Source organism: Anomaloglossus baeobatrachus (assembly GCF_048569485.1).
Source record: "Anomaloglossus baeobatrachus isolate aAnoBae1 chromosome 5 unlocalized genomic scaffold, aAnoBae1.hap1 SUPER_5_unloc_4, whole genome shotgun sequence".
NCBI classification, from domain to species: domain Eukaryota; kingdom Metazoa; phylum Chordata; class Amphibia; order Anura; family Aromobatidae; genus Anomaloglossus; species Anomaloglossus baeobatrachus.
Window position 1 is genome coordinate 474,080 of NW_027441808.1, and position 25,921 is coordinate 500,000.

General features: G+C 51.4%; 1 protein-coding gene across 1 annotated transcript in view; it reads left to right on the top strand.

Annotated features, from left to right (window-relative positions):
• Positions 1–6,557: 6,557 nt before the first annotated feature.
• LOC142259228 (uncharacterized) overlaps positions 6,558–25,921 on the top strand; it is a 138,828-nt gene continuing 119,464 nt past the window's right edge. Inside the window, 3 exon segments of the mRNA XM_075331718.1 lie at positions 6,558–6,677; positions 6,761–6,858; positions 7,611–7,701. Of these exon segments, the coding sequence (XP_075187833.1) occupies positions 6,593–6,677; positions 6,761–6,858; positions 7,611–7,701 (274 nt within the window). The 5' untranslated portion in view covers positions 6,558–6,592.

Consider the following 25,921-nt stretch of genomic DNA (forward strand, 5'->3'; position numbering starts at 1 on the left):
CCAGCAGCGGTGGTGCCCATCTTCACCACAACCTGTGGGTGGCGTCACGGACTAAATCTCCCAAACAAACCACCCCTTTTCACTCACGGGCGGGGAGCACTACTCGAGTCCCCGGGGCCGGCCCACCGCTCGAGCCATCGAGCAGCAGCAGCCCCGGACCTGAGCGTGGCGAGCGCGTACCCTCCGCCCGCGACATGGGTCGCCACCAGGTGGCAGTCTGGCCCAAGGATCATACAGTATGCTTGGCACCTGGGTTGGCAGAGAGAGGGTTAATAGAGGAGGAGGACAGGATACTATAAATAGGGCGGTTAGAGGGAAAAGGGTAGGTGAGTCCCAAAGAAGAAGTAGAAAAGATAAGGCCAACATTGAGACTCAAAAGCGGGCTTTACACACAGCAACATCGCTAACGAGATGTCGTTGGGGTCACTGAATTCATGACGCACATCCGGCCTTGTTAGTGACGTCGTTGCGTGTGAAACGCAGAAACGACCGTTAACAATCAAAATTACTTACCAAATCGTTGATCGTTGACCAATCGTTCCTATCCCGATTATAGTTGCTGTTGCAGGATGCAGGTTGTTCGTCGTTCCTGCGGCAACATACATTGCTATTTGTGACACCGCAGGAACGAGGAACAACACCATACCTGCGGCCGCCCACAATGAGGAAGGAAGGAGGTCGGCGGGATGTTCGGCCCGCTCATCTCCGCCCCTCCGCTTCTATTGGGCGGCCGCTTAGTGACGCCGCTGTGACGCCGAACGAACCGCCCCCTTAGAAAGCAGGCGGTTCGCCGGCCACAGCGACGTCGCTAGGCAGGTAAGTATGTGTGACGGGTGTAAGCGATGTTGTGCGCCACGGGCAGCGATTTGCCCATGACACACAACCGACGGGGGCGGGTGCTTTCATCAGCGACATCGCTAGTGATGTCGCTGTGTGTAAAGCCCGCTTAAGAGTCATCCCTGGATTACGGATACGTGGGAGGCCGACAAGTTGGAGAATGGTCTAGTCACGTCCCCTGTGCTTGGGGTATAGTCCGGTGGTTGGGGTGGTGGCCGTCTTCCTGGAAGCGTATTTCCCTACGAAGTCCCTAGTGAGACCGAAGTCAGTGGCGCCCGTAAACAGAAGGACACGCTTGTTATTAACCTAAGCAATGACCAAGGAGTTAAAAACACTATAAGCTATTCCTAGTGCAAGCATCCCTGTGGGAGGGAACGGAAGGCCTAAGAGAGTATATGATCCGGTCAACGCCGGTCAACTGAGGGGCCTAGCGGTATCTTACAGAACCCAGGTGCAAGGAAGACGGTCGGCTAAATTCATTTACGAGATGGAGTCTGGAGGGAACCCCTGTGGGTCTGAATACGGTGACCGTGTAGCCCAGACGTTAACAAATGCTGTGAAGGAAAGAAGTGGAATTGTAATTGAAAAGAAGAAAGGAAGTAAAGACAAGTTGATGAATTCAAATGCTATGGCGTCTTGTTTGTGTCTTTTGAAAATGACTGAAGTGTGGAGCGGATGAGTTGGGAGTGATCCTGTACGTGATGTGGCAGCGGGGAGGCAGGGGTTAACGAGCAGCTGTGCTGCGTTCGGCTTCCACCTGCAAGCACGACTACTACGGCCTGCCCCGTGCCTCTCACATCTTGGCGTAGTCGGCAGGATAAACTTCCGTGTTTTAACGTGACCTGCTCGGTGAGAATGAAGAAAAAGAGAAAGAAAACCCTTGGTGATGTGTGCGTGAGAACTAAAATGGCGCTGGCCGCTTTGGAAGAGTGGCAAGCCCATCTTGAGCGGAGTCACAGCACAATGGCACAAAAGTGTGGCCCACCCCCGGGAGCATTGATGACTGTCGGTCAACCCCAGGTGGGGTGTGGAAGAAGGAAAATCCACAGCCCCAAAGATGGATCCCGGCAGCGGGACTTTCTAGGCAAACGAGGAAACAAAACTCTGAGAGGAAAGCTGCCGGAGGAGAGAGCCACGAAAGTCTGAGCAAGCGGAAAGGCCTGAAAAGCAGAGTGTCCCGAAGACTGTTGTGAGCAAAAAGCTGAGGGAGATTCCGTCCATTATGGAAAGAAGGCCCAGACCTGGTCCAGCGTGGGACGCTGCACTGAATTCGCTTTCCAGGGCTGCGGCTGTCGCCATCTTTTATGTGCGTTTAGGAGTTGGCACAACCCTTATAGGTGAATGAAGTTACCTTGGCTTATCTGTTACCTGGTAAGACCCTATTCTGCGCTTCTATCCACAGTATTTCCTATGTACACTGTGATGGTCAGGCAGAAACTGAGTGAGTCGCGTGATGAGCGGTGAATGAACTCAGGTGAGGTCACTAAAGTCACTTGAGGTCAAGTTACCTGCAGTCACAAGTGGTGGACCGTGGGAACCTCCAGCTGTGGCCGTGGCTAACCTGAGTGACGTCACTACTGATCACTGCTCAGTCTCTGTCTGAACCTCACAGCGGGTGGTCATGTACCATGATCGCGCGCTGTGACTACATGTAGCAGAGCTTGAAGCTTCGTGGGACCTTGGGTGGATTATGTTGAACCTGCACGGGTGTTTTGGGGATTAGTAAAGTGGTAAAAGAGGGTATCCACTACATATATCTTGTGCACACACGGCTCTGCTACATACACATCATGCACACACGGCTCCACTACATACACAGCTCCACTACGTAGACACATGGTACTGGTCCGTACACATTGTACACATGCGACTCTGCTCCATATACGTCATTAACACATTTTCAGCGACTTGTGATCGAGACCGATCAGGTCCAAATGTTTTTCTTCTAAAGTCGCTCAATAAATCTTCTCCTCACCTGAACTTATCAATAAAGAATTAAATTTAGCAAAGATTGAAATGAGTTTGAAGGGATCACATACATACACAACAGGGGTTACATACATATGCAACAGGGGTCACATACATACGCAACAGAGGTTTACTAAAACTGTCCACTGACACCGCGCCTCATCCAGTGTGTGCATGCCAATATAGGAGTATACTGAGGAGCTGATCATGTGACCCCTGACTCCTCCCCTCCATGTGACATCATCACAGGTCCTGTAAGCACAGAGCAGCCATATATCTAGTGTGCGGCTCTGCAGGTGGAGGTAGGTGCAGGGTATTATATATCTAGTGTGCGGCTCTGCAGGTGGAGGTAGGTGCAGGGTGTTATATATCTAGTGTGCGGCTCTGCAGGAGGAGGTAGGTGCAGGGTATTATATATCTAGTGTGCGGCTCTGCAGGTGGAGGTAGGTGCAGGGTATTATATATCTAGTGTGCGGCTCTGCAGGTGGAGGTAGGTGCAGGGTATTATATATCTAGTGTGCGGCTCTGCAGGTGGAGGTAGGTGCAGGGTATTATATATCTGTGTGCGGCTCTGCAGGTGGAGGTAGGTGCAGGTTATTATATATCTAGTGTGCGGCTCTGCAGGTGGAGGTAGGTGCAGGGTATTATATATCTAGTGTGCGGCTCTGCAGGAGGAGGTAGGTGCAGGGTATTATATATCTAGTGTGCGGCTCTGCAGGTGGAGGTAGGTGCAGGGTATTATATATCTAGTGTGCGGCTCTGCAGGTGGAGGTAGGTGCAGGGTATTATATATCTAGTGTGCGGCTCTGCAGGTGGAGGTAGGTGCAGGGTATTATATATCTAGTGTGCGGCTCTGCAGGTGGAGGTAGGTGCAGGGTATTATATATCTAGTGTGCGGCTCTGCAGGTGGAGGTAGGTGCAGGGTATTATATATCTAGTGTGCGGCTCTGCAGGTGGAGGTAGGTGCAGGGTATTATATATCTAGTGTGCGGCTCTGCAGGTGGAGGTAGGTGCAGGGTATTATATATCTAGTGTGCGGCTCTGCAGGTGGAGGTAGGTGCAGGGTATTATATATCTAGTGTGCGGCTCTGCAGGTGGAGGTAGGTGCAGGGTATTATATATCTAGTGTGCGGCTCTGCAGGTGGAGGTAGGTGCAGGGTATTATATATCTAGTGTGCGGCTCTGCAGGTGGAGGTAGGTGCAGGGTATTATATATCTAGTGTGCGGCTCTGCAGGAGGAGGTAGGTGCAGGGTATTATATATCTAGTGTGCGGCTCTGCAGGTGGAGGTAGGTGCAGGGTATTATATATCTAGTGTGCGGCTCTGCAGGTGGAGGTAGGTGCAGGTTATTATATATCTAGTGTGCGGCTCTGCAGGAGGAGGTAGGTGCAGGGTATTATATATCTAGTGTGCGGCTCTGCAGGTGGAGGTAGGTGCAGGGTATTATATATCTAGTGTGCGGCTCTGCAGGTGGAGGTAGGTGCAGGGTATTATATATCTAGTGTGCGGCTCTGCAGGTGGAGGTAGGTGCAGGGTATTATATATCTAGTGTGCGGCTCTGCAGGTGGAGGTAGGTGCAGGGTATTATATATCTAGTGTGCGGCTCTGCAGGTGGAGGTAGGTGCAGGGTATTATATATCTGGTGTGCGGCTCTGCAGGAGGAGGTAGGTGCAGGGTATTATATATCTAGTGTGCGGCTCTGCAGGTGGAGGTAGGTGCAGGGTATTATATATCTAGTGTGTGGCTCTGCAGGTGGAGGTAGGTGCAGGGTATTATATATCTAGTGTGCGGCTCTGCAGGTGGAGGTAGGTGCAGGGTATTATATATCTAGTGTGCGGCTCTGCAGGTGGAGGTAGGTGCAGGGTATTATATATCTAGTGTGCGGCTCTGCAGGTGGAGGTAGGTGCAGGGTATTATATATCTAGTGTGCGGCTCTGCAGGAGGAGGTAGGTGCAGGGTATTATATATCTAGTGTGCGGCTCTGCAGGTGGAGGTAGGTGCAGGGTATTATATATCTAGTGTGCGGCTCTGCAGGAGGAGGTAGGTGCAGGGTATTATATATCTAGTGTGCGGCTCTGCAGGTGGAGGTAGGTGCAGGGTATTATATATCTAGTGTGCGGCTCTGCAGGTGGAGGTAGGTGCAGGGTATTATATATCTAGTGTGCGGCTCTGCAGGTGGAGGTAGGTGCAGGGTATTATATATCTAGTGTGCGGCTCTGCAGGTGGAGGTAGGTGCAGGGTATTATATATCTAGTGTGCGGCTCTGCAGGAGGAGGTAGGTGCAGGGTATTATATATCTGTGTGCGGCTCTGCAGGTGGAGGTAGGTGCAGGGTATTATATATCTAGTGTGCGGCTCTGCAGGAGGAGGTAGGTGCAGGATATTATATATCTAGTGTGCGGCTCTGCAGGTGGAGGTAGGTGCAGGGTATTATATATCTAGTGTGCGGCTCTGCAGGTGGAGGTAGGTGCAGGGTATTATATATCTAGTGTGCGGCTCTGCAGGTGGAGGTAGGTGCAGGGTATTATATATCTAGTGTGCGGCTCTGCAGGTGGAGGTAGGTGCAGGGTATTATATATCTAGTGTGCGGCTCTGCAGGTGGAGGTAGGTGCAGGGTATTATATATCTAGTGTGCGGCTCTGCAGGTGGAGGTAGGTGCAGGGTATTATATATCTAGTGTGCGGCTCTGCAGGTGGAGGTAGGTGCAGGGTATTATATATCTAGTGTGCGGCTCTGCAGGTGGAGGTAGGTGCAGGTTATTATATATCTAGTGTGCGGCTCTGCAGGTGGAGGTAGGTGCAGAGTATTATATATCTAGTGTGCGGCTCTGCAGGTGGAGGTAGGTGCAGGGTATTATATATCTAGTGTGCGGCTCTGCAGGTGGAGGTGTGTGGAGATTCCCCATTACTGGGGCAGGCGGCATTAACCCCTTCAGCTCTGAGACTTTCTTGGTGTTTTTCTCTTCCTGATTTTTATGAATTGTGAGGTTTTTGTTCCTTTTCCTTTGATAGATACAGACGCCCCAACTATGAGAGGCCGGAAGTGAGGAAACCTGTCTGCCCTCAGTCCTCGGCCCCTTTCTGCCCTCGGCCCCTTTTTGACCCCACACAGTATAATGTTCTCATTATGTTTCCCCTTATTCTCTCCAGTAATTGTATTATTACAGCGGATTCTTTATGATGTTACATCGTCATCTTCTCCCCATTCAGGTCCCTACAATATCGGATCCTCTCAGTGGAGATCTTCTATAGAAGAGAATTCTCCTGATTGCCCCGTGAAGGATGGATATGGCCAGGGACAAGATGGCGGAGAGGATATTACACCTCACCCTAGAGATCCTCTTCCGGCTTACTGGAGAGGTGAGAGATTCTGATGACGTCACATTACACCATTCTTATCTATGGGAATAACAGATGGACAGAACTGGAGAGGTGAGGACTCTGGAAATGTCTGGAGTGAGATTTATTACTGTGTCTCTCCATAACCAGGATTACACAGTAGTGAAGAAGACCTCTAGTGAGCGCTGTCAGGCCCCTGTGTCTGAGGGATGGGGAAGACCCCTGAGCCCAATCACGGGGCCTCCACCTCACCCCCCGATACATGAGGACATCAATGACCAGAAGATCCTAGAACTCACCTACAAGATGATTGAGCTGCTGACTGGAGAGGTGACACTGCTGGGAATGCTGGGACATTATACAGTAACGCTATGAAGGGATCGGGGGTGACGGTATCATTGTATGTGTCAGGTTCCTATAAGGTGTCAGGACGTCACCGTCTATTTCTCCATGGAGGAGTGGGAGTATTTAGAAGGACACAAAGATCTGTACAAGGACGTCATGATGGAGGTTCCCCGGCCCCTCACATCACCAGGTAATAGACAGGACTAAATGCACACGGCCTATAATTATCTGTATGTAAGGAATGAATTCAGTCCCTGTATGTGTCTCCTCCAGTTCTATCCAGTAAGAGGACAATACCAGAGAGATGTCCCCGTCCTCTTCTCCCACAGGACTGTAAACAAGAAGCTCCCGATGTTCCTCAGGATCATCAGGTAGATGGAGAGAAGGTGCCATGAAATCTCCCTATGATGTGTAGACGGCTGTGAAGGTCTTGTGCTCAGTCTTGTTTTATTTTCCAGTATTATATGTGTTAAGGCTGCTTTACACCAGAAGATCTATCGTGCGATAGATCGTCGGGGTTACGGTTTTTGTGACGCACATCCGGCATCGCTTGCGACCTCGGCCTGTGTGACACCTCCTAGTGACGCAGTATCGCTCACAAATCGTGAGTCGTGTACTGCTCATTAGGTTTCATAATATCGTTTAATTTAATTGTTCATCGTTCCCGGGGTAGCACACGCCGCTCCGTGTGACACCCCGGGAACGCTGAACATCACTTACCTGCGACCCGCGGCTCTCGCCGGCTATGTGGAAGGAATGAGGTGGGCGGGATGTTTACGTCCTGCTCATCTCCGCCCCTCCGCTTCTATTGGCCAGTGGCCGTGTGACGCCGAACGTCCCTCCCACTCCAGGAAGTGGACGTTCGCCGCCCACAGTGAGGTCGGACGGGAGGTAAGTACGTGTGACGGGGGGGTTACCGACTTTGTGCGCCACGGGCAGCGATTTGCCCGTGACGCACAAAGGACGGGGGCGGGTACGATTGATTGTGAAATTGCACAATCGGTCGTACCGTGTAAATCAGCCTTTATACTTGTGTAATGAGAGCGGTGGAGATGGCAGGATTAGAGCTGATCATAGATGGGACTTCTCCATTTGTCTGTGACTTTTACAATATTTGTTTCAGGGGGAAGATCTGCCCCATATTAATACTATAGAGACATATGTGAGGGGTGATGAGCGGAGTAAAGAGGAGATTCCTACAGATGACCGCCCAGGTGAGTAGTGGTCTCTATAAACCGACGAGTAAAAGGATAACAATGTTTTGAACTTTTGACTTTCATTCTCCATACCTCACCATCACTTTGAACGGGAGACGACCTTCATTTTATAAACAATCATCTTGGCTATCTCATACATAAATTATTTTTTTTTTATTACTATAACGCCATTTATTCCATGGCGCTTTACAAGTGACAAAGGTATACATAAAAAACAAGTACAACAATCATGAACATTAAAAAACAGACTGGTACAGGAGGAGAGAAGACCCTGCCCGCGAGCGCTCACAGTCTACAGGGAATGGGTGAGAAAACAGTAGGTGAGGGTAGAGCTGGTTGCGCAGTGGTGTACTGGACTGAGGATTATTGTAGGCTTGTCAGAAGAGGTGGGTCTTCAGGTTCCTTTTGAAGCGCTCCATGGTAGGCAAGAGTCTGATATGCTGGGGTACAGCATTCCAGAGTATGAGGGAGGCGCGGGAGAAATCTTGTATGCAATTGTGGGAAAAGGAGATAAGAGGGGAGAAGAGAAGGAGATCTTGTGCGTATCTGAGGTTGTGTGCAGGTAGGTACCGGGAGACTGAGGCACAGATGTAAGGAGGACACAGGTTGTGGATGGCTTTGTATATCATGGATAGTGTTTTTAACTGGAGTCTTTCGGCAATGGGAAGCCAGTGAAGGGAATGGCAGAGAGGAGAGGCCGGGGCATAACGAGGGGAGAGGTGGATTAATCGGGCCGTAGAGTTTAGGATAGATTAAAGGGGTGCAAGAGTGTTGGAAGGGAGGCCAGAAAACAGGAGGTTGCAGTAGTCGATGCAGGAGATGATGAGGGCATGCACTAATGTTTTGATGATTCTTGATTAAGGAAATATTTTTGAGTTATAGTCAGCATGAGGTAAAGAGGGCTTGGATGTGTGGCTTGAAGGATAGAGCTGAGTCGAGGGTTACTCCGAGGCAACAAGCTTGTGAGACTTGGGAGAGTGAGCAGCCATTAACTTTGATGGATAGGCTTGTTAGATGGGTTGAGTGAGGAGGAGAAAAGATAATGAATTCTGTTTTATTCATGTTAAGCTTTAGAAATCGAGCAGGGAAAAAGGATGAAATAGCAGACAGACATTGTGGGATTCTGGTTAGTAAGGAGGTGATGTCAGGTCCATAGAGGTAGATCTGCGTATCATCGGCATAGAGATCATATCGAAAGCCGTGTAACTCTATGAGCTGTCCCAGGCCGAAGGTGTAGATGGAGAACAGCAGGGGTCCAAGAACTGAACCTTGGGGGACACCGACAGATAGGGGGCGAGATGAGGAAATGGTGGGAGACACTGAAAGTTCGGTTGGTTAGTTATGAAGAGATCCAAGATAGGGCCAAGTCTGTGATGCCCAGAGATGACAGAATGTGTAATAGGAGGGAGTGGTCCACTGTGTCAAAGGCAGAGGACAACTGATCTACAATGACCCTCTTGAAGGCTTCCATTGTGCAACCCTCTGGTGACTCCAAAAGGAGAGAAGGAAATTTCTCCTTGTACCTAAAGCGGCTTTACACGCTGCGACATCGCTAATGCGGAGTCGTTGGGGTCACGGAATTCGTGACGCACATCCGACCGCATTAGCGATGCCGTTGCGTGTGACACCGATAAGCGATTTTGCATCGTTGCAAAAACGTGCAAAATCGCTAATCGGCGACATGGGGGTCCATTCTCAAATCTCGTTACTGCAGCAGTAACGAGGTTGTTCCTCGTTCCTGCGGCAGCACACATCGCTGCGTGTGACGCCGCAGGAACGAGGAAGCTCCCCTTACCTGCCTCTCGGCCGCTATGAGGAAGGAAGGAGGTGGGCGGGATGTTATGTCCCACTCAGCTCCGCCCCTCTGCTGCTATTGGGCGGCGGTTCAGTGACGTCGCTGTGACGCCGCACGGACCGCCCCCTTAGAAAGGAGGCGGTTCGCCCGTCACAGCGACGTCGCCGGACAGGTATGTATGTGTGACGGCTGTTGTGCGACATGGGCAGCGATTTGCCCGTGTCGCGCAACAGATGGGGGCGGGTACCCACACTAGCGATATCGGGACCGATATCGCAGTGTGTAAAGTAGCCTTTAGTTTCAGAATGGTGGCCAATCTAGGATGTAGGATAAAATGTGTATCATGCGAGGGTCTTGCCACAGACACTAAAGGCCTCTTTACACACAATGACATCGCTAACGAGATATCGCTGGGGTCACAGGATTCGTGACGCACATCCGGTGTCGTTAGCGACGTTGTTGCGTTTGACACCTCTGAGCGACCGCTAACGATCCGAAAAACGGAGAAAATTGTTGATTGTTGATGACACGTCGTTCAATTCCCAAATATCGTTGCTCAGTTTGGACGCAGGTTGTTCGTTGTTCCTGAGGCAGCACACATCGCTACGTGTGACAGACGACGAACAACAGCGTTCCTGCGTCCTCCGGCAACGAGGTGGGAGTGACGTTAATGCGGCTGCTCTCCGCCCCTCCGCTTCTATTGGTGGCTCGCTGTGCAACGTTGCTGTGACGCTGCACGAACCTCCCCCTTAGAAAAAAGTTTGTTCGCCGGCCACAGCGACATCGTTAGGAAGGTATGTGCGTGTGACGCGTACTAGCGATATTGTTCGCCACGGGCAGCGATTTGCCCGTGACGCACGCACGACTGGGGCGGTTGTGATCACTTGCGATGTCGCAGTGTGTAAAGTGACCTTTGCACATGAACTGTGCCATGTGGGTCAAGCTGCAAACAGGCAAACGTTCTGTGTCCCAAAAAGGAGGAACAATACCCATCCTCTCCTCATGTTGACTCACCTACTCCTCCTCCTCTCCAGCCCATCCATGTTGGATAGACACAATGCTGAGGTTGAGAGTTCCCTGAGTAGCATTGGGAATCACCTCGGTAGCACAGAAAAACAAGTCCTCTTTCACCTCATCACCCAATGTTGCCTCAGAAAATTGGCTGGGCTGGGTAGTATCACCCACTGGGAAATCTGGCTCCATAGCCACATGCTGGGCACTCAAATCTTCCTCTTTGAGATTATGCAGTGATTGCTTCAACAGACACCGCAGCGTGATGGTTAAGCTGATAATAGCCTGATCACCGCTCACGAGCTTGGTGCAGTACTCAAAGTTCTCAAGAACCTCACAAATGTCAGCCATCCACACACACTCCACAGTTGTTATGTGTGGTGGGCAGGTCACACATGAGTCAGTGGCTTGGCAAATTAAAGCGCTTTTGCAGCACTGTTAGACCAGCAAAAGCGGTAGAGGAATGGCAGAAATGGGCACTAATACAGTACCAAAATATATATATGACCCTTAAAAAGTTCAATTTTTATTAAATTACGCTAAAATCCAAAACCCAGTGTATATCAAAAATTTAGAAAACGAGAAAGGGAGGAGGGTAAAGTTCTCACCCTAAAATGCACCGCCCTCCTGTCCACTACCTACCGCGGAGGTCGGCACCCTAAATCTGATACGAATGTGGCGCCCCCACTCAACGGTGGCTGTCCCTGTGGAAGCCCTAATAGGCCCTTGCACCAGTCATGAAAATCAAGGACAGATAGGCAGGATAAGCTTTGTATATATAGTACAGCTAGACAGAAACACACACATATCCCTCCAATATTACAGATATCGAATGAAGGATAATAGGTATATATAGAGGGGTCCTCAAGTGTACATAGTCAGACAGGACCTCATCCTTTCTTTCAATCCGGGGAGGGGTCAGATCTTATGGATAAAGGTTCTGATACCCCAAGTGTGAACTAACCTCTGGTTGCAACTCTCTATCCTCTAGATCAAGAGGTCTGAGAGGATAAAAAAAAAACAAAAAAAAACTATCACAGTAGTAAGCAAATGATTACACCTATAAGATAAAGTGCCAAGTGCATGATGCAAAAATCCTACTGTAATGTACAAGAATCCCAACTCACATCTCATGCAGTAAAAGTGCAATTGTGTACTAAAGTGCAAATGCTAGCATATAAAGTGCTGATACATATCGTGCAATGGGACTCTGAGCAACCATTTGGTAGGAATAGAGGTAGTCATAAAACGCTTATCTTATGGAGGTAACATGCGTGTTTCAGCGATGCCTCTATAGTGCCTCAACGCGTTTCCCCATCAGTGGATCATCAGGAGGCTTGATAGGTGATGTGTCAGGCGTCAGCAGGATAGCATGATATGATAGAAGGGGGGAACCCGATGTAATGGGATCTCCTTAAGTAATGCACCAAACAGGATGTGACCAGCCTTCAGCCCTCCCACCTAACCTCCCCCAGTGTAGCTCCGCCCCCCATTACACAGTACTCCCCTCTGAGTGTCAATATTAAGATGATTTGAGGGTCTATATTATATAGACCCCCTTCCCCTCATATACATTAAAACAAGTTGCAGAAACTACCTCCCAACTGTATCAGGAGCGTACCATGTCCCGCTCACGTGATACATGGGAAACCGGAAGCGTAAACACTATGTGATATACACACAGCCAGCCCACTGCTTGCGTTCCACCGCGTGCCATGTGCGCTGATAGGGAACGGAAGCAGGAACACTCACCGCAAGGAGCCTGTGTACCCTGGTGTTCTGCCCACCTACTGTCTGTCTGCAGTTTCCAACGTCTTGTCTGCTCTATATTTGAAACTTAACCTTTCCAAAACTGAACTACTTCTATTCCGTCCATCTTCTAACCTCCGTAAACCTGACATCTCCCTCTCTGTGTGTGGTACCACGATAACTCCTAGCCAGCAGGTTCGCTGTCTGGGGGTTATGCTCGACACCGATCTCTCCTTCACCTCCTACATACAATCTCTTGGCCGCTCCTCTCGCTTGCACCTCAAGAACATCTCTAAAATCAGCCCCTTTCTTACCATGGAAACTACAAAAACCCTCACTGTGGCCCTGATCCACTCCTGCCTTAACAACTGCAATTCTCTATTAATTGGTCTTCCCCTAACTAGACTCTCTCCTCTACAGTCCATCCTTCATGCGGCAGCCAGGGTCACCTATCTGGCTATCCTTTACGTGGATGCTTCTCCTCTGTGCCAGTCATTGCACTGGCTGCCCATATATCACAGGATCCAATTCAAATTGTTTGTTGTCACCCACAAAGTTCTCCACAGTGCGGCACCTCCCCACATCTCCACCCTCATCTCTGTCTATCACCCTATCCATTCTCTACACTCTGCAAACGACATTCAACTAACATCCACGCTAAGCCAAACCTCCCACTACCGGATCCAAGACTTCTCCCGAGCTGCACCAATCCTCTGGAATGCTCTGACCCAAGAAACCAGGACGAATCACAACTTACTCAGCTTCAAACGTTCCCTAAAACACATCTTTTTAGGGTGGCCTATCACGCTCCCTAATCAAATTAAATTCAGTCCATCCACGACTTCTCACAACATAACTCTCCATCAAACTCCACCACACCGAAAAGCATCTCAAAGAATGGCTGACTGGTTCAGGCAGCCTTTATCTATCCCTCATATCTTTGAGATAGCTGGCTTGTCATTGGAAATGAGCACCTGTACCTTGCCCCCCACCCCCACCCCACCTCATTGTAGATGTAAGCTCTCATGAACAGGGTTGTCTTTTTTGCTATAATTATTGTATTTTCTGGGGTGCTTGGCTGCCATGTGGTTCCACATACTGGTGGTGCTCAGGTTGCGTTTGAGCTGCGCTCTGCTCAACTTAGTATGGCAGATGCTACAGATTACAATTTTTTTCTCTGAAGGACTTTCAGAAAAAAACGTCCAGACAGCGGCTGAACGCCCTCTTTCCCTGACTTGGACCACAGTTTGGGGTTCTCTTCGGAACAATTGACCCAGTTTACACTCTGGGCATACCACTACCCCTTGGTGCCTGTGTTGGTGCTACATATCCATCTTCCTTTGTGTTGATGTGCTGGCTATGCATGTCAACGGTACAGGTCAGATCAGTGGACTCATCATGGACCACCTCGTCTTCCATCTCATCCTCCTTCGCAGTTGAGATTGTAGGCTGCTCTGATGTAAACTGTGTCTCATCATGATCAGTCTCCACCTCTGGAGACAGTAAATCAGGTTCCTCAAAGTGGCTTTCATCTGGCCGTAGGTTCTCAAATACTCAACTCACACCACCTCCTCTCATCCCTCTTCAATGCTGCACGGTGAGAGGCCAGAGCCAACCAAAGGATATATAGAAAACAGATCCTTAGGGCAGCTTTGCACGTTGCAACATCGCACGTGCGATGTCGGTGGGGTCAAATCGAAAGTGACGCACTTCCGGCATCACTTTCGACATCGTTGTGTGTAAATCCAATAAAAGATGATACGATTAACGAGAGCAAAAGCGTTGTTATCATATCATCGGTGCAGGCTCCGACTTTTTCATAATGACGCTGCCGCGACAGGTACGATGCTGTTCCTCGTTCCTGCGGCAGCACATATCGCTGTGTGTGAAGCCGCAGGAGCGAGGAAAATCACTTTACCTGCCGCCGGCGGGTATACGGAAGGAAGAAGGTGGGCGGGATGTTTACATCCTGCTCATCTCCGCCCCTCCGCCGCTATTGGCCGCCTGCCGTGTGACATCGCTATGATGCTGCACGGCCCGCCCCCTTAGGAAGGAGGCGGGTGGCCGGCCAGAGCGACGGTCGCAGGGCAGGTGAGTGCATGTGAAGCTGGCGTAGTGATAATTTTCTCTACGCCAGCTATCACAAGATATCGCTGCTGCGACGGGGGCGGGGACTATCGCGTGCCACATCGCAGCATCGGCTTGCGATGTTGCAACGTGCAAAGCCCGCCTTAGAGTGGCCAAGCTTGGAGTCATATGTCTCCTATGACTGATGATGGGGGTAGTTAGGAGGACCAGGATGAGGATTGGATGGACCAGCTTTCTGTGTATTCACAGTAGACTGTGTGGTCGTGGAAAATTGGTTGCTGCTTGAGAAATGTGAAGAGGCCTTATTGTCTGCCATTCAAGATAGAATCTGCTCTCTCTCTTCTGGTTTACACACACGTTTACATTCCAGACTTGGAAATTTGAGGAGGAGGAGGATAAAGCCCAATGCTACAATTGGCACATTGTAAACTGCTATGGAATATGTATTCCACTATCTGAGTCTCATTGAGGGAGGCACCGCCCAAATGTATAAGTAAGAGCAGTCCCTCCAAAATGTACGTTACTGGGCCACCTCAGGGCCCTCACCAAACTCAGGTTTCTTGACACCTGCAGACCCTCTGAAAATCTGAATTAGTGCTACAGAATGACATGGAGGAGGAGGAGGAGAGTAAAGCCCAACGATTAGGGATGATCAAATACCAAAATATCTGCTTCGACAAATATCCGACGACTTGGTCGCCGCTATTTGAGTATTCACGAATATTCGACGCCCAATGTAAGTCTATGGGAAACCCGAATAATTTCACATTGGACCTAACGGTGACCTGTGGTGACTGAGGTAAAGGCTGAAATGGATAGGAAAAGGCAGAAACAGTATGGGCACAGTCTGTAGAAGGTTGGAAATAATCTGGAATCATTCTCTTACTCTCTCACTCTCTCTCGTGAAAGACTCACCGGTGACCGCAAGTCACCTGAGTGACTGAAGTGAGCCGCGCGATCAGCGGTGCCGTCACTCGCGGCCAGCTCGAGTCTTCTTCCTGAGAGCGGTGGCCGTGGGTAACCTGAGTGACGTCATCGCTGATAGCATCGCGGCTCACTTCCGTTGCACTGTTGAGCTCATGGTGAGCGGCGGTGTTCTACGGCTACTCCTGTCATCTTTATGTAGCAGAGCTGGATGCGTCGTGGGACCTTGTGTGGATTACGTCGGACCTGGAGGGGTATTTGGGCATTTTAATAAAGTGGTGATAGAGGGTGGGGGGGTTTTCGGCTTTTATTCCAAATAAAGGATTTTTTGGGTGTATGTGTTTATTTTCTTTAACTTGTAGGTTAATCATGGGGGTGTCTCAGATGCCTGCCATGATTAACCTATGACTTAGTGGCAGCTATGGGCTGCCATTAACTCCTTATTACCCCAATTGCCACCGCACCAGGGTAATTTGGGATGAGCTGGGTAGAGTCCCGGGACTGTTGCATCTAATGGATGCGGTAATTCTGGCCGGCTGCTGGCTGATATTTTTAGGCTGGTGGGCTCCCCATAACATGGGGCTCACCATCCAGAGAATACCAGCCTTCAGCCGTATGGCTTTACCTTGGCTGCTATCAAAATTGGGGGGGCTGCACGCTGTTTTTTTAAAAAAATTATTTATTCATTTTGCTGCACTACATAGACCCGCCCACCAGCGGCTGTGATTGGTTGCAGTGAGACAGTTGTCACTCAATGTGGGAGCTCGTCTGAATGCAACTAATCATAGGTGCTGGTGGGCTAGGGAAGCAGTGAATACAAGATGGAATAATGAGCGGCATTTTCAAAAGCTCGAGAAGCCGCCAGAGCAGTGTGACAGCCATGCAGAGCCGTGCTGGTGATTGGTCAGTGATCGGTGAGTATGAGACAGAGGTGGAGAGGGAGAGACAGACAGAGAGAGACCGACGGACAGACAGAGAGAGCCCTATAGCTGGTTCTGCATTCACAGATTTGCGATTTGGCTATTTTATGGAGTTGCTAGTATCGCGGGCGGAGGGGGACGCACTCGCTAACGCTCGGGTCCGCCGCTGCTGCGGCTGCTCGGTGGCTCGAGCGGTGGGCCGGATTCAGGGACTCGAGCGGCGCTCCTCGCCCGTGAGTGAAAGGGGAGGTGATTTGGTTTAGGGATTTTATTCCGTGACGCCACCCACGGGTTGTGGTGAAGATGAGCACCACCGCTGCTGGTGACGGGGATCCCGGGAGCGATGGTAGGGAGCAGCTTGGACGTTGTTTTCCCCCTCCGTGGGTAGGGGTTGGTGTTCCCGGGGCCCGGTGAGGTGATGGGCAGGCAGGGTCGGTGAGGTGCAGGGTTGCAGGGACAGCGCGGCGCAGTGCTGGATGGCACAGGTGTACTCACTCAGCAAATGAGGCACAAAGTCTCCGGTAAACCAAACGGCTGGATGGACGGGTACCACAGCCGGCTGCTGTGTCTCTCCCTGGACAGGTGATGGTGGCTGTTGTGGAGACACGGGGCTCAGTGGGTGCTCTCATCCACTAAAACCCGCCGCCTTTAGAAAGACAGCGTGGCTCAGGGCTCATCCCAACTGAACGCCGGCCTCCTTAACCGTTGTGCGTAACACTACTCAGACAACACAGGATGAGGGAACCACAATAATTAGACTTTATTGGATCCCCAAACAATTAACGGCACATAACACATAACCAGCAAAACACACAAATGTAACAGGCAACAGAGTCTCACCCTTCCGCTGGCTCACCAGGGATTTAGAATGTCCTTGCCTCAGAGGTTCCAGGGCCGCTTACTCCAATCCAGCAGCACCCCGCTTTTGGCGGGCACCCACCGAGAAAGGAATAGCGACAGATTTAGGAAGCTGGCTGAGGTCTGCAAAGTCTGTTCCAGGTGACTGAACTGTCCCAACCTGAGTGTCCGCCTTAGGTAGTCCTGTATGATGATACAATCCTGGCAGCCGGAGTCGAAATCCCTAGGCTGTGGATATGGTCTCCAACCGGAACCGGAGTCCCTAGATTGAAGCCATAAGATATCCTGATCCTCTAGTCAGCTCCAAAGAGCTTAGACTGGATCCATCAGCATCCATCAACAACCTGGTGGCTTAAAGAAGTCCCTTTTTATAGCCACAGCCTTCCACTTGGATACACTGCGTCCTCATCGATTGGTTGGACAAGATCGCCTCTCCCATTGGATGAATCTCAAGCTGCATGGATAATGTTCATTTAAATGGTCTGCATAGAAAGACTGAAGATATCTACATGAAGTCTGCAAGTCACAGACTCGACAATGGCTACTAAGGTAATCACATTAGCAATACACAACTACAATACAATGGTTACTGGAAAAGTCTGGAGAACAATACGTCTGGCTTTCAGTGGCCAACACAATTACATTAAGTCAACAAGAGTCTTGTAAAAACAATGAGGGACTTCTCCCCCGTCTATAAACAATCTATCATGCTGTCTGGCTGAAATTTAAGAAACTTTAACCCATGAGAGTCCATGTCATCACATTCCTCCCCCTTCTTAATATTAGCCAGACATGATAGGCTTCCGATCATCCTTCTCCTCTTGTCGGGAAAGCCCATCCGCATTTCCATGGTTCTTGCCCTGTTTATGGGAGATGGAAAAATTGTAAGATTGTAATGCCAGACTCCACCTGAGCAAGCGTCTGTTGTCCCCGGCAGTGCGATTTAGCCAACTCAATGGATTGTGGTCAGTGAGGACTGTGAACTCATTGCCATAGAGGTAGGGCTGCAATTTTTTTAGAGCCCAGACAATGGCCAGGCATTCTTTTTCTATGGTGGCGTAAGCCCTCTCTCGGTCCAACAGCTTCCGGGAGAGGTACGCTATCGGATGTTCATCACCGTTGTCCCCCACTTGGCTAAGTACAGCTCCTAGTCCTGTGTCCGATGCGTCTGTTCGGACAATGAATCTGCGACGGAAGTCAGGAGCAGTCAAGACTGGGCTTTGGGCTAGCCGGTCTTTCAATTGGAGGAACGCAGTTTCACATTCTGGGGTCCAGATAAGGTTACGGGCATATCTTTTGGTTGTCAGGTCAGTGAGCGGTTTTGCTATGGTACTGTAATTGGGGAAAAACTTTCGATAGTAGTTGGCGGTTCCTAGAAACGCACGGACCTGTTTTTGATTGACCGGGCGTGGCCACTGGATAATGGCTTCTACTTTTGCAGGTTCGGGGCGAATGCACCCACTTCCCACCCGATGTCCCAGGTATAGCACTTCAGCCATCCCCATTTGGCATTTGTCAGGTTGGATGGTGAGCTGGGCTTTGGCTACCTTCTGCAGCACCTGGGACACATGCTGAAGATGCTCTTCCCAAGTGTCGCTGAAGATAGCGATGTCATCCAAATAGGCCTGGGCATACCCCTGACATCCCTCTAGAAAATGGTCTACCATCCTCTGGAAGGTGGCTGGGGCATTTTTCATCCCAAAAGGCATGCTGGTAAACTCAAAGAGGCCAAAAGGGGTTATGAAGGCCGATTTCTCTTGAGCGTCTTTTGTGAGTGGGATCTGCCAGTATCCCTTGCTCAAATCGAGGGTAGATATAAACCGAGACCCCGCTAACCTATCTAGTAGTTCATCCACCTGGGGCATGGGGTAAGTATCTGTAATCGTGACCTCATTGAGCCGTCTATAGTCCACACAGAAACGAGTACTCTTGTCCTCTTTTGGCACCAACACCACACTGGCAGCCCATGGGCTATGGGAGGGGACTATGACTCCCATATTTTACATGTCATCTACCTCGGCCTTCATCATTGCCAACACAGGAGGTGTTACCCGGTAGGCGGGTTGTCTTAGTAGGGTGGCTGCCCCTGTATTGACATGATGCTGGACCAGGGGGGTTCTACCAGGCTGACTTGTGAACAGGGTTTCATATGTTCCGAGTATGTCTGATATCTGTCGCTTCTGTGATGGACAAAGCTGCTCCCCTAGTGATACATCTTTTACCCCCATTTCCCTTTTGGAGTCCACTAATAGGTCTGGAATCTGGTCCAACTCTGGATCATCTAACTCTCTGGACAGCAAACTGCTAAATTGGTGACTTCTCGTTCCTCATAAGCTTTTAGCCTGTTGATGTGGTAGGTACGCTCACGAACACCTGCTCGATCCAGGGCCACGGTGTAGTCAGTATTGCCACATTTCTTGGTAATGGTGAATAGACCCGCCCACATGGCTTGCAGCTTGTTTTTCCGCACCGGTACTAGTACTAGGACCTTCTGTCCACAGGCAAATTCTCGGGGCCGGGCAGTGCGGTTGTAACATCGTTTTTGCCTTTCCTGAGCCACTTCTAAATTCCCGTGGGCTAACGCCATGAGGTGCCTCATCCTTTCCCTAAACTTTTGAACATAGTCCAGTATGGGAACCTCTTCTGTGGGGAACGTGCCCTCCCAACTCTCTCGTACCAGCTCTAGGGGCCCTCGTACTTTTCGGCCGTACAGCAATTCAAAGAAAGACAACCCAGTGGAGTCCTGCGGCACCTCCCGGTAAGCAAGAAGGAGCTGCTGCAAGTTTTTCTCCCAGTCCCCCCCCCCTCGGACTCCACATATTGGCTAATGAGCTGTTTGAGCGTTTTGTTGAAGCGCTCACACAATCCATTTGTTTCAGGATGGTAGGGGGTTGTGCGCATGGGGCGGACTCCATGTTTTTCCCACAGGGTGTGAATCAGTTCACTTTGGAACTGTGCCCCCTGGTCAGTCAATACTTCCTGTGGAAACCCTACCCGGCCAAAGATGTCCAGTAGGGCTTGAGCCACGTGCTCTGCATCTATGGAGGTTAAGGCAACGGCTTCTGGGTAACGGGTGGCAAAGTCTACCAGGGTGAGGATGAATCTTTTTCCACTGCGACTGGGGATAGCTAAGGGGCCTACTATATCAATGGCAACTCTCTGGAACGGTTCTCCTATCAAGGGCATGGGTTGAAGTGGGGCACGGCATGGGGCTCCCCCCATATGCTGACACACTGGGCAAGAGGCTCTGTATTTTTGCACTTCTTGAGTGACCCTTGGCCAGAAAAAACTACGCAGCAGGCGGGCCCGAGTCTTTTTGGTCCCCATGTGCCCAGCCGCAGGAACATCATGAGCTAAACGCAATAGTTGGGGTCGGTATTGCTGGGGTACCACAAGCTGATGTACACGGGTCCAGGGTTTTTCTGGGCAGGATGCGGGCTTCTCCCGATATAAGAGGCCTTTTTCCCATCTATATACCTCCCCCTGATTTCCTCCCCCAGGTTGGGCGGCCGCACTACGTATAAGCTCTAGGGTGGGGTCTGACAGTTGAGCTTCCCTGAACTTTATACGATCTATCTCCCCCCAATCAATGGCCACAGTTGGGTCTGATGTACTCACATTTGTTGGGTCTGATGAGGAGGCTGAAGATTGAGGAGGAGGGTTCTCCTCTGATGGGCTGGAAGAAAGACCTGCACCCGGATGGTAGTTGGCTTGGCTGCGGGTGATGGCGGTGCCAAACTGGCTGGATAGTCCTTGTCCTAGGTCATTTCCCAAAATTACAGGGGTGGGGAGGCCGTCCATGAGCCCCACTTCAACCTCTCCTTGGTCAGTTCCCCAGTCCAACTGCACTCGTGCCAGAGGGATGTTCGAGCGCTGGCCCCCAGCAAGGGTGATGGTCACTTGGCGGCCAGGTAAATGATGTTCTGTGGGAACAATATCTGGGCTGACCAGGGTGATGGAAGATTCCGAGTCTCGAAGTCCCTAAGCCTGTATATCACCGACCTTGACCGTCTGGATGTGGGGATGGAGGTTGGCTGGTGTATGGTGTCCGGCCTGACGTAGGGTGTGGACTGGATAAACCACTTCCTCAGCTATTGGTGTTTCTCGGGAGTAGCATTCCTCAGGTCTCGTTGGTTCATCTCGGCATATGTTGACTGGTAGACGGGCTCCAGGCATGGGGCCCCGGTTTTGTAGACACTCTTTGGCCATGTGTCCAAGGCACCCACACGTATAACAGCGCCGTGGGTTAGACAAGTCACCCACCCTGTTGGTAAACCTTTGTCTTGTTGGGGCTTCTGTGGGGTAATGAGTTAGTCCAGCACGTGAGTCTGGGGGTTGCTTGAATCCATGGTTGAGGGACCTCCTCAGATCGGTGGGCCTATTGGGCCTCCAGCTGGGTCGGTTGGCTGTAAATTCGTCAGCCAATCGCGCTGCTTGCTCTGGGGTGTCGGGCTTCCTGTCAGCTACCCATTCTCGGATTTCCGGGTCCATCTGCTCCAGCAGCTGTTCAAGCACTATCACATCCCGGAGGGCAGCAGCGGAGTGGGCAGCCCGACCATCGAGCCAGCGATTACAGTGTCGTCGGAGTTGACTGCCAAATTCGACGTACGAGACACCCTGGCGAGACATAGTCCGGAACTTAGTGCGATGTCTCTCGGGTGTTATGGTAAAAAGGGCCAACAAAGTGTCCTTAATAATTCCGTAGTCCAAGCAGTCCTGAGGCCCAAGTGATCGGACAGCCTCCTGGGCCCGGACCGGCAAGCTTGTCCACAGGTATTTGGACCACTCATCTGTGGGCACCTGGTGCATACGCATTAGCATCTCAAAGTTTTGCAAGTGTTCATCTATCTCAGTGCTGGAATCATTAAACACTGGCACATCCCTGTAGCGAAGATGACTCCCTTGGTGGTGGTCTATCCTGGAGGTAGGTGCTGATGGTAAGGAAATTGGAAATCCAAACACAAATTGCAGAACACCAGCCCTCTCTTCCCTTGAAGCTTCAGGCACCAATGCAGTAAACAATTCCTTGACTCGGTCTGCTTGGGTTTGGTTTGTTTCCAGACTGTCACTGGATCTAGGATGAGATACAGGGTTTACCTCCTCTGATACCACAATGGCAGTGTCCTCATCATCCTCTGCATCATTCTGGGCATCCCAACAGACTAATTTCCGGATCAAGTCTGACCGAGTGTCAGTGTTCCCGTATTCAATCTTTCGCATCTGGCACAGATCCTGTAGCATCCATTTACTGCTTCGGTCGTATCTCCTCTCTGGTCCTTGTCCCATGGCTGAGCTGATGGGGTTGGACATGGCAGCGTCCGAAACCTGAATGCCTCCCCTATGGCCTGCTGGGTATGCTTATGTGCCTCCCTGGTTGTTGAGCCCTGGACGGTGTCCACGAACACCAGTCCGCTGCAGCTCCCCTGGGTAAACCAGGCTGAGTAGTATCCCACCTCTGCCACCAATTGTGGAGACACGGGGCTCAGTGGGTGCTCTCGTCCACTAAAACCCGCCGCCTTTAGAAAGACAGCGTGGCTCAGGGCTCATCCCAACTGAACGCCGGCCTCCTTAACCGTGGGCGTAACACTACTCAGACAACACAGGATGAGGGAACCACAATAATTAGACTTTATTGGATCCCCAAACAATTAACGGCACATAACACATAACCAGCAAAACACACAAATGTAACAGGCAACAGAGTCTCACCCTTCCGCTGGCTCACCAGGGATTTAGAATGTCCTTGCCTCAGAGGTTCCAGGGCCGCTTACTCCAATCCAGCAGCACCCCGCTTTTGGCGGGCACTTACCGAGAAAGGAATAGCGCCAGATTTAGGAAGCTGGCTGAGGTCTGCAAAGTCTGTTCCAGGTGACTGAACTGTCCCAACCTGAGTGTCCGCCTTAGGTAGTCCTGTATGATGATACAATCCTGGCAGCCGGAGTCGAAATCCCTAGGCTGTGGATATGGTCTCCAACCGGAACCGGAGTCCCTAGATTGAAGCCATAAGATATCCTGATCCTCTAGTCAGCTCCAAAGAGCTTAGACTGGATCCATCAGCATCCATCAACAACCTGGTGGCTTAAAGAAGTCCCTTTTTATAGCCACAGCCTTCCACTTGGATACACTGCGTCCTCATCGATTGGTTGGACAAGATCGCCTCTCCCATTGGATGAATCTCAAGCTGCATGGATAATGTTCATTTAAATGGTCTGCATAGAAAGACTGAAGATATCTACATGAAGTCTGCAAGTCACAGACTCGACAATGGCTACTAAGGTAATCACATTAGCAATACACAACTACAATACAATGGTTACTGGAAAAGTCTGGAGAACAATACGTCTGGCTTTCAGTGGCCAACACAATTACATTGAGTCAACAAGAGTCTTGTAAAAACAATGAGGGACTTCTCCCCCGTTTATAAACAATCTATCATGCTGTCTGGCTGAATTTTAAGAAACTTTAACCCATGAGAGTCCATGCCGTCACAGCTGTCTCTCCCTGCACCTTAGTGTTCTTGTTTGACTACTGTGGCTTCCCAGCGGTAGTCCGCTCCCCGGTGTATGGGTGCCGGAGGAGCCCATTGTGCCCACAGGCGCTGGCCTTTGGGTCTCTAGCCGTTGGCGGTGGCTGTATACCCTCACAGTGTGGACTGTTGCCTGCAATCGGGACTTTTGCTGTTGGGAAACCCCTGGGGTTCCAGTCACATTCGGATTTGACTGTTGTCGGCGGCTCCAAGCCTGGTCGGGGTCCGATGACCCTGCCTGTGTGTGCTGGTTTCACTTCGCTCCCCGGTCGGTACCGGCGGGCCAACGCCGGACCCCGGTCCTACGGTTCCGCGTTGCTCCACCACTCCTGCAGACGGCCACCACCGTCTGCCAACCTTGCTGTCAGTGCCTGGGCCACAAACCCAGACACTCGCAGTGTTTACTCCTCACTCTTTGACCTCCAAAACTCATCTACTGCCTTTCCCGCCTCCAGGCCTGTGAACTCCTCGGTGGGTGGAGCCAACCGCCTTGGCTCCGCCCCCACCTGGTGTGGACATCAGACCCTGGAGGGAGGCAACAAGGGTTTTATGTGTGACTAATGTTACTGTCCTAGGGGTGGGGGTGTTTGTGTGTGTTATCTGTGACGACCTGGCTAGTCCAGGGCGCCACATTCCCCCTTGGTAAAACGCAGACCGTCCGCGGGCTGCCCATAAATCACCGGTTTTATTTTTGTTCAAAACTGTAGAAAAGGGGTTAAATAACATATCAAAACAATAAAACATTTTCAACATAAGCTGGTTTGTTAGGTCACTTTTAACGTTACACATATAAACATTTTTATTACTGATGGACGGACGGATGTCTTCCGCTCTCCCACCCAAGCAACCTAGCCCTGATGCTGCCCCTAAGAAGTGGGCAGCACCCCTTGACCCCAGTCCAGGTTCAGGCTGCCCGAGCGGGAACGGGTACGGTGACTCGCACCCGGATGTCACTTCAGGGGACCCCACGTCCTTGGGGGGACCCCTGACCCCCGGAGGATGGCCACCGGTCCTGGTGGTGGCCGGGCACCAGCCTGCTCCGCTGCGGGCCCTTCCTCCAATCTGCCTCTCCGGAGGCGGCACCGACGGAAAATAACCCTCAACTTATTTACAAGCCAACAAGTTCGTGGGTGGCCTGCAAGTTCTCGGCCTTGTCCATGAGTAGTTCCTCATGCAACTTTAAGCACATAATGTCCCTCCGGGGACAACTTGCCGGCAACGGCCGGGATAATCACATTGATAATCTGGTGAAAGCTCGGTTGATTTTTCGCTGATTGATTCGAACTGCTGAGGGTTCCAACGGTGACAACTGTATGCAACAGTGAGCCGCTGCCACTACTTGAGGTCGCACTCATCCAGGACCTCTTCTGTTTCAAGATCCGGACGGCTCGGTGGAGGAGGGGGCTGGGGCCGCATCTGCTGTCCGCGGCTCTCCCTCTGCTTTACATCCAGGGCGAACCAGCCCCTCTCCCCGCAGTGTCGGGTGTACGTTACCAGGTCGCCCGGCAACAGATCGCGACCTGGGTGACCCGTGGGGAGTTGACATCGCGGCGGGCCACAAATACTTCGGCCTCCAGGCCCGGCTCGTAGATGAAGCCAACCCCCTCCGCTGGTCAAATTGCCGGACTTGGCCCTCGTACACCGGGCCCCGCACCCGAAAGGTGGCATGACGGTGCATCCTTTTCTTTGATCACCCTCGCCATCACTTCGGCCCTCTGCTGCTCCCTGGCGGCAATCTCCCGGCCCAACTTGTTTGGTTCCCTGTCCCAGTAAGGGGCGTTGACAGACCCCTGCGCTCGGGTCGGACCCCGCTGGACCGCACCCACACCGGCCACAACCGGTACTCTCTTGTGGGGGTCCTGCGGTGACATGGCCTGAACTGCCGTTGTGCAGTGACGACCCGGCGCAGCCTCAGCCGAGGCGCGGGACTCAGGGACTGCTGGCCTCACCGGTTGGGCCTTCGGGCCTGCTGCGGCCGGTTCTTCCACAGCCGGGCGAGAACCGGAGCCGGGACGGCTTCAGGTGCGGCCACTTCCAGGACCGGTGGCTCCTTGTCGCGGACGGGCGCCTCCCGCGGAATCTTCCAGGGCAGCGGGAGGGACACAGGCCGTTCCCGGACTACGCCCCCAGGCCAGTCCTCTAGGGCGGACGGGTTAGCTTCCGCTACCGGTGTCGGTGGTAGCGGACTGAGCGGAGGGGCAACAACAGCCGGTACGGATAACGGGGGAGGCAGGAGGGTGAGCGGACGCAGGCCGGGCCCCTCAGCTGCAGTGGCCAGTCCTTCTCGGACACAGGGGTGTGGGTCGCTTACCCGCTCCTCCAACACTGCCTCCACCTCGCGTTTCC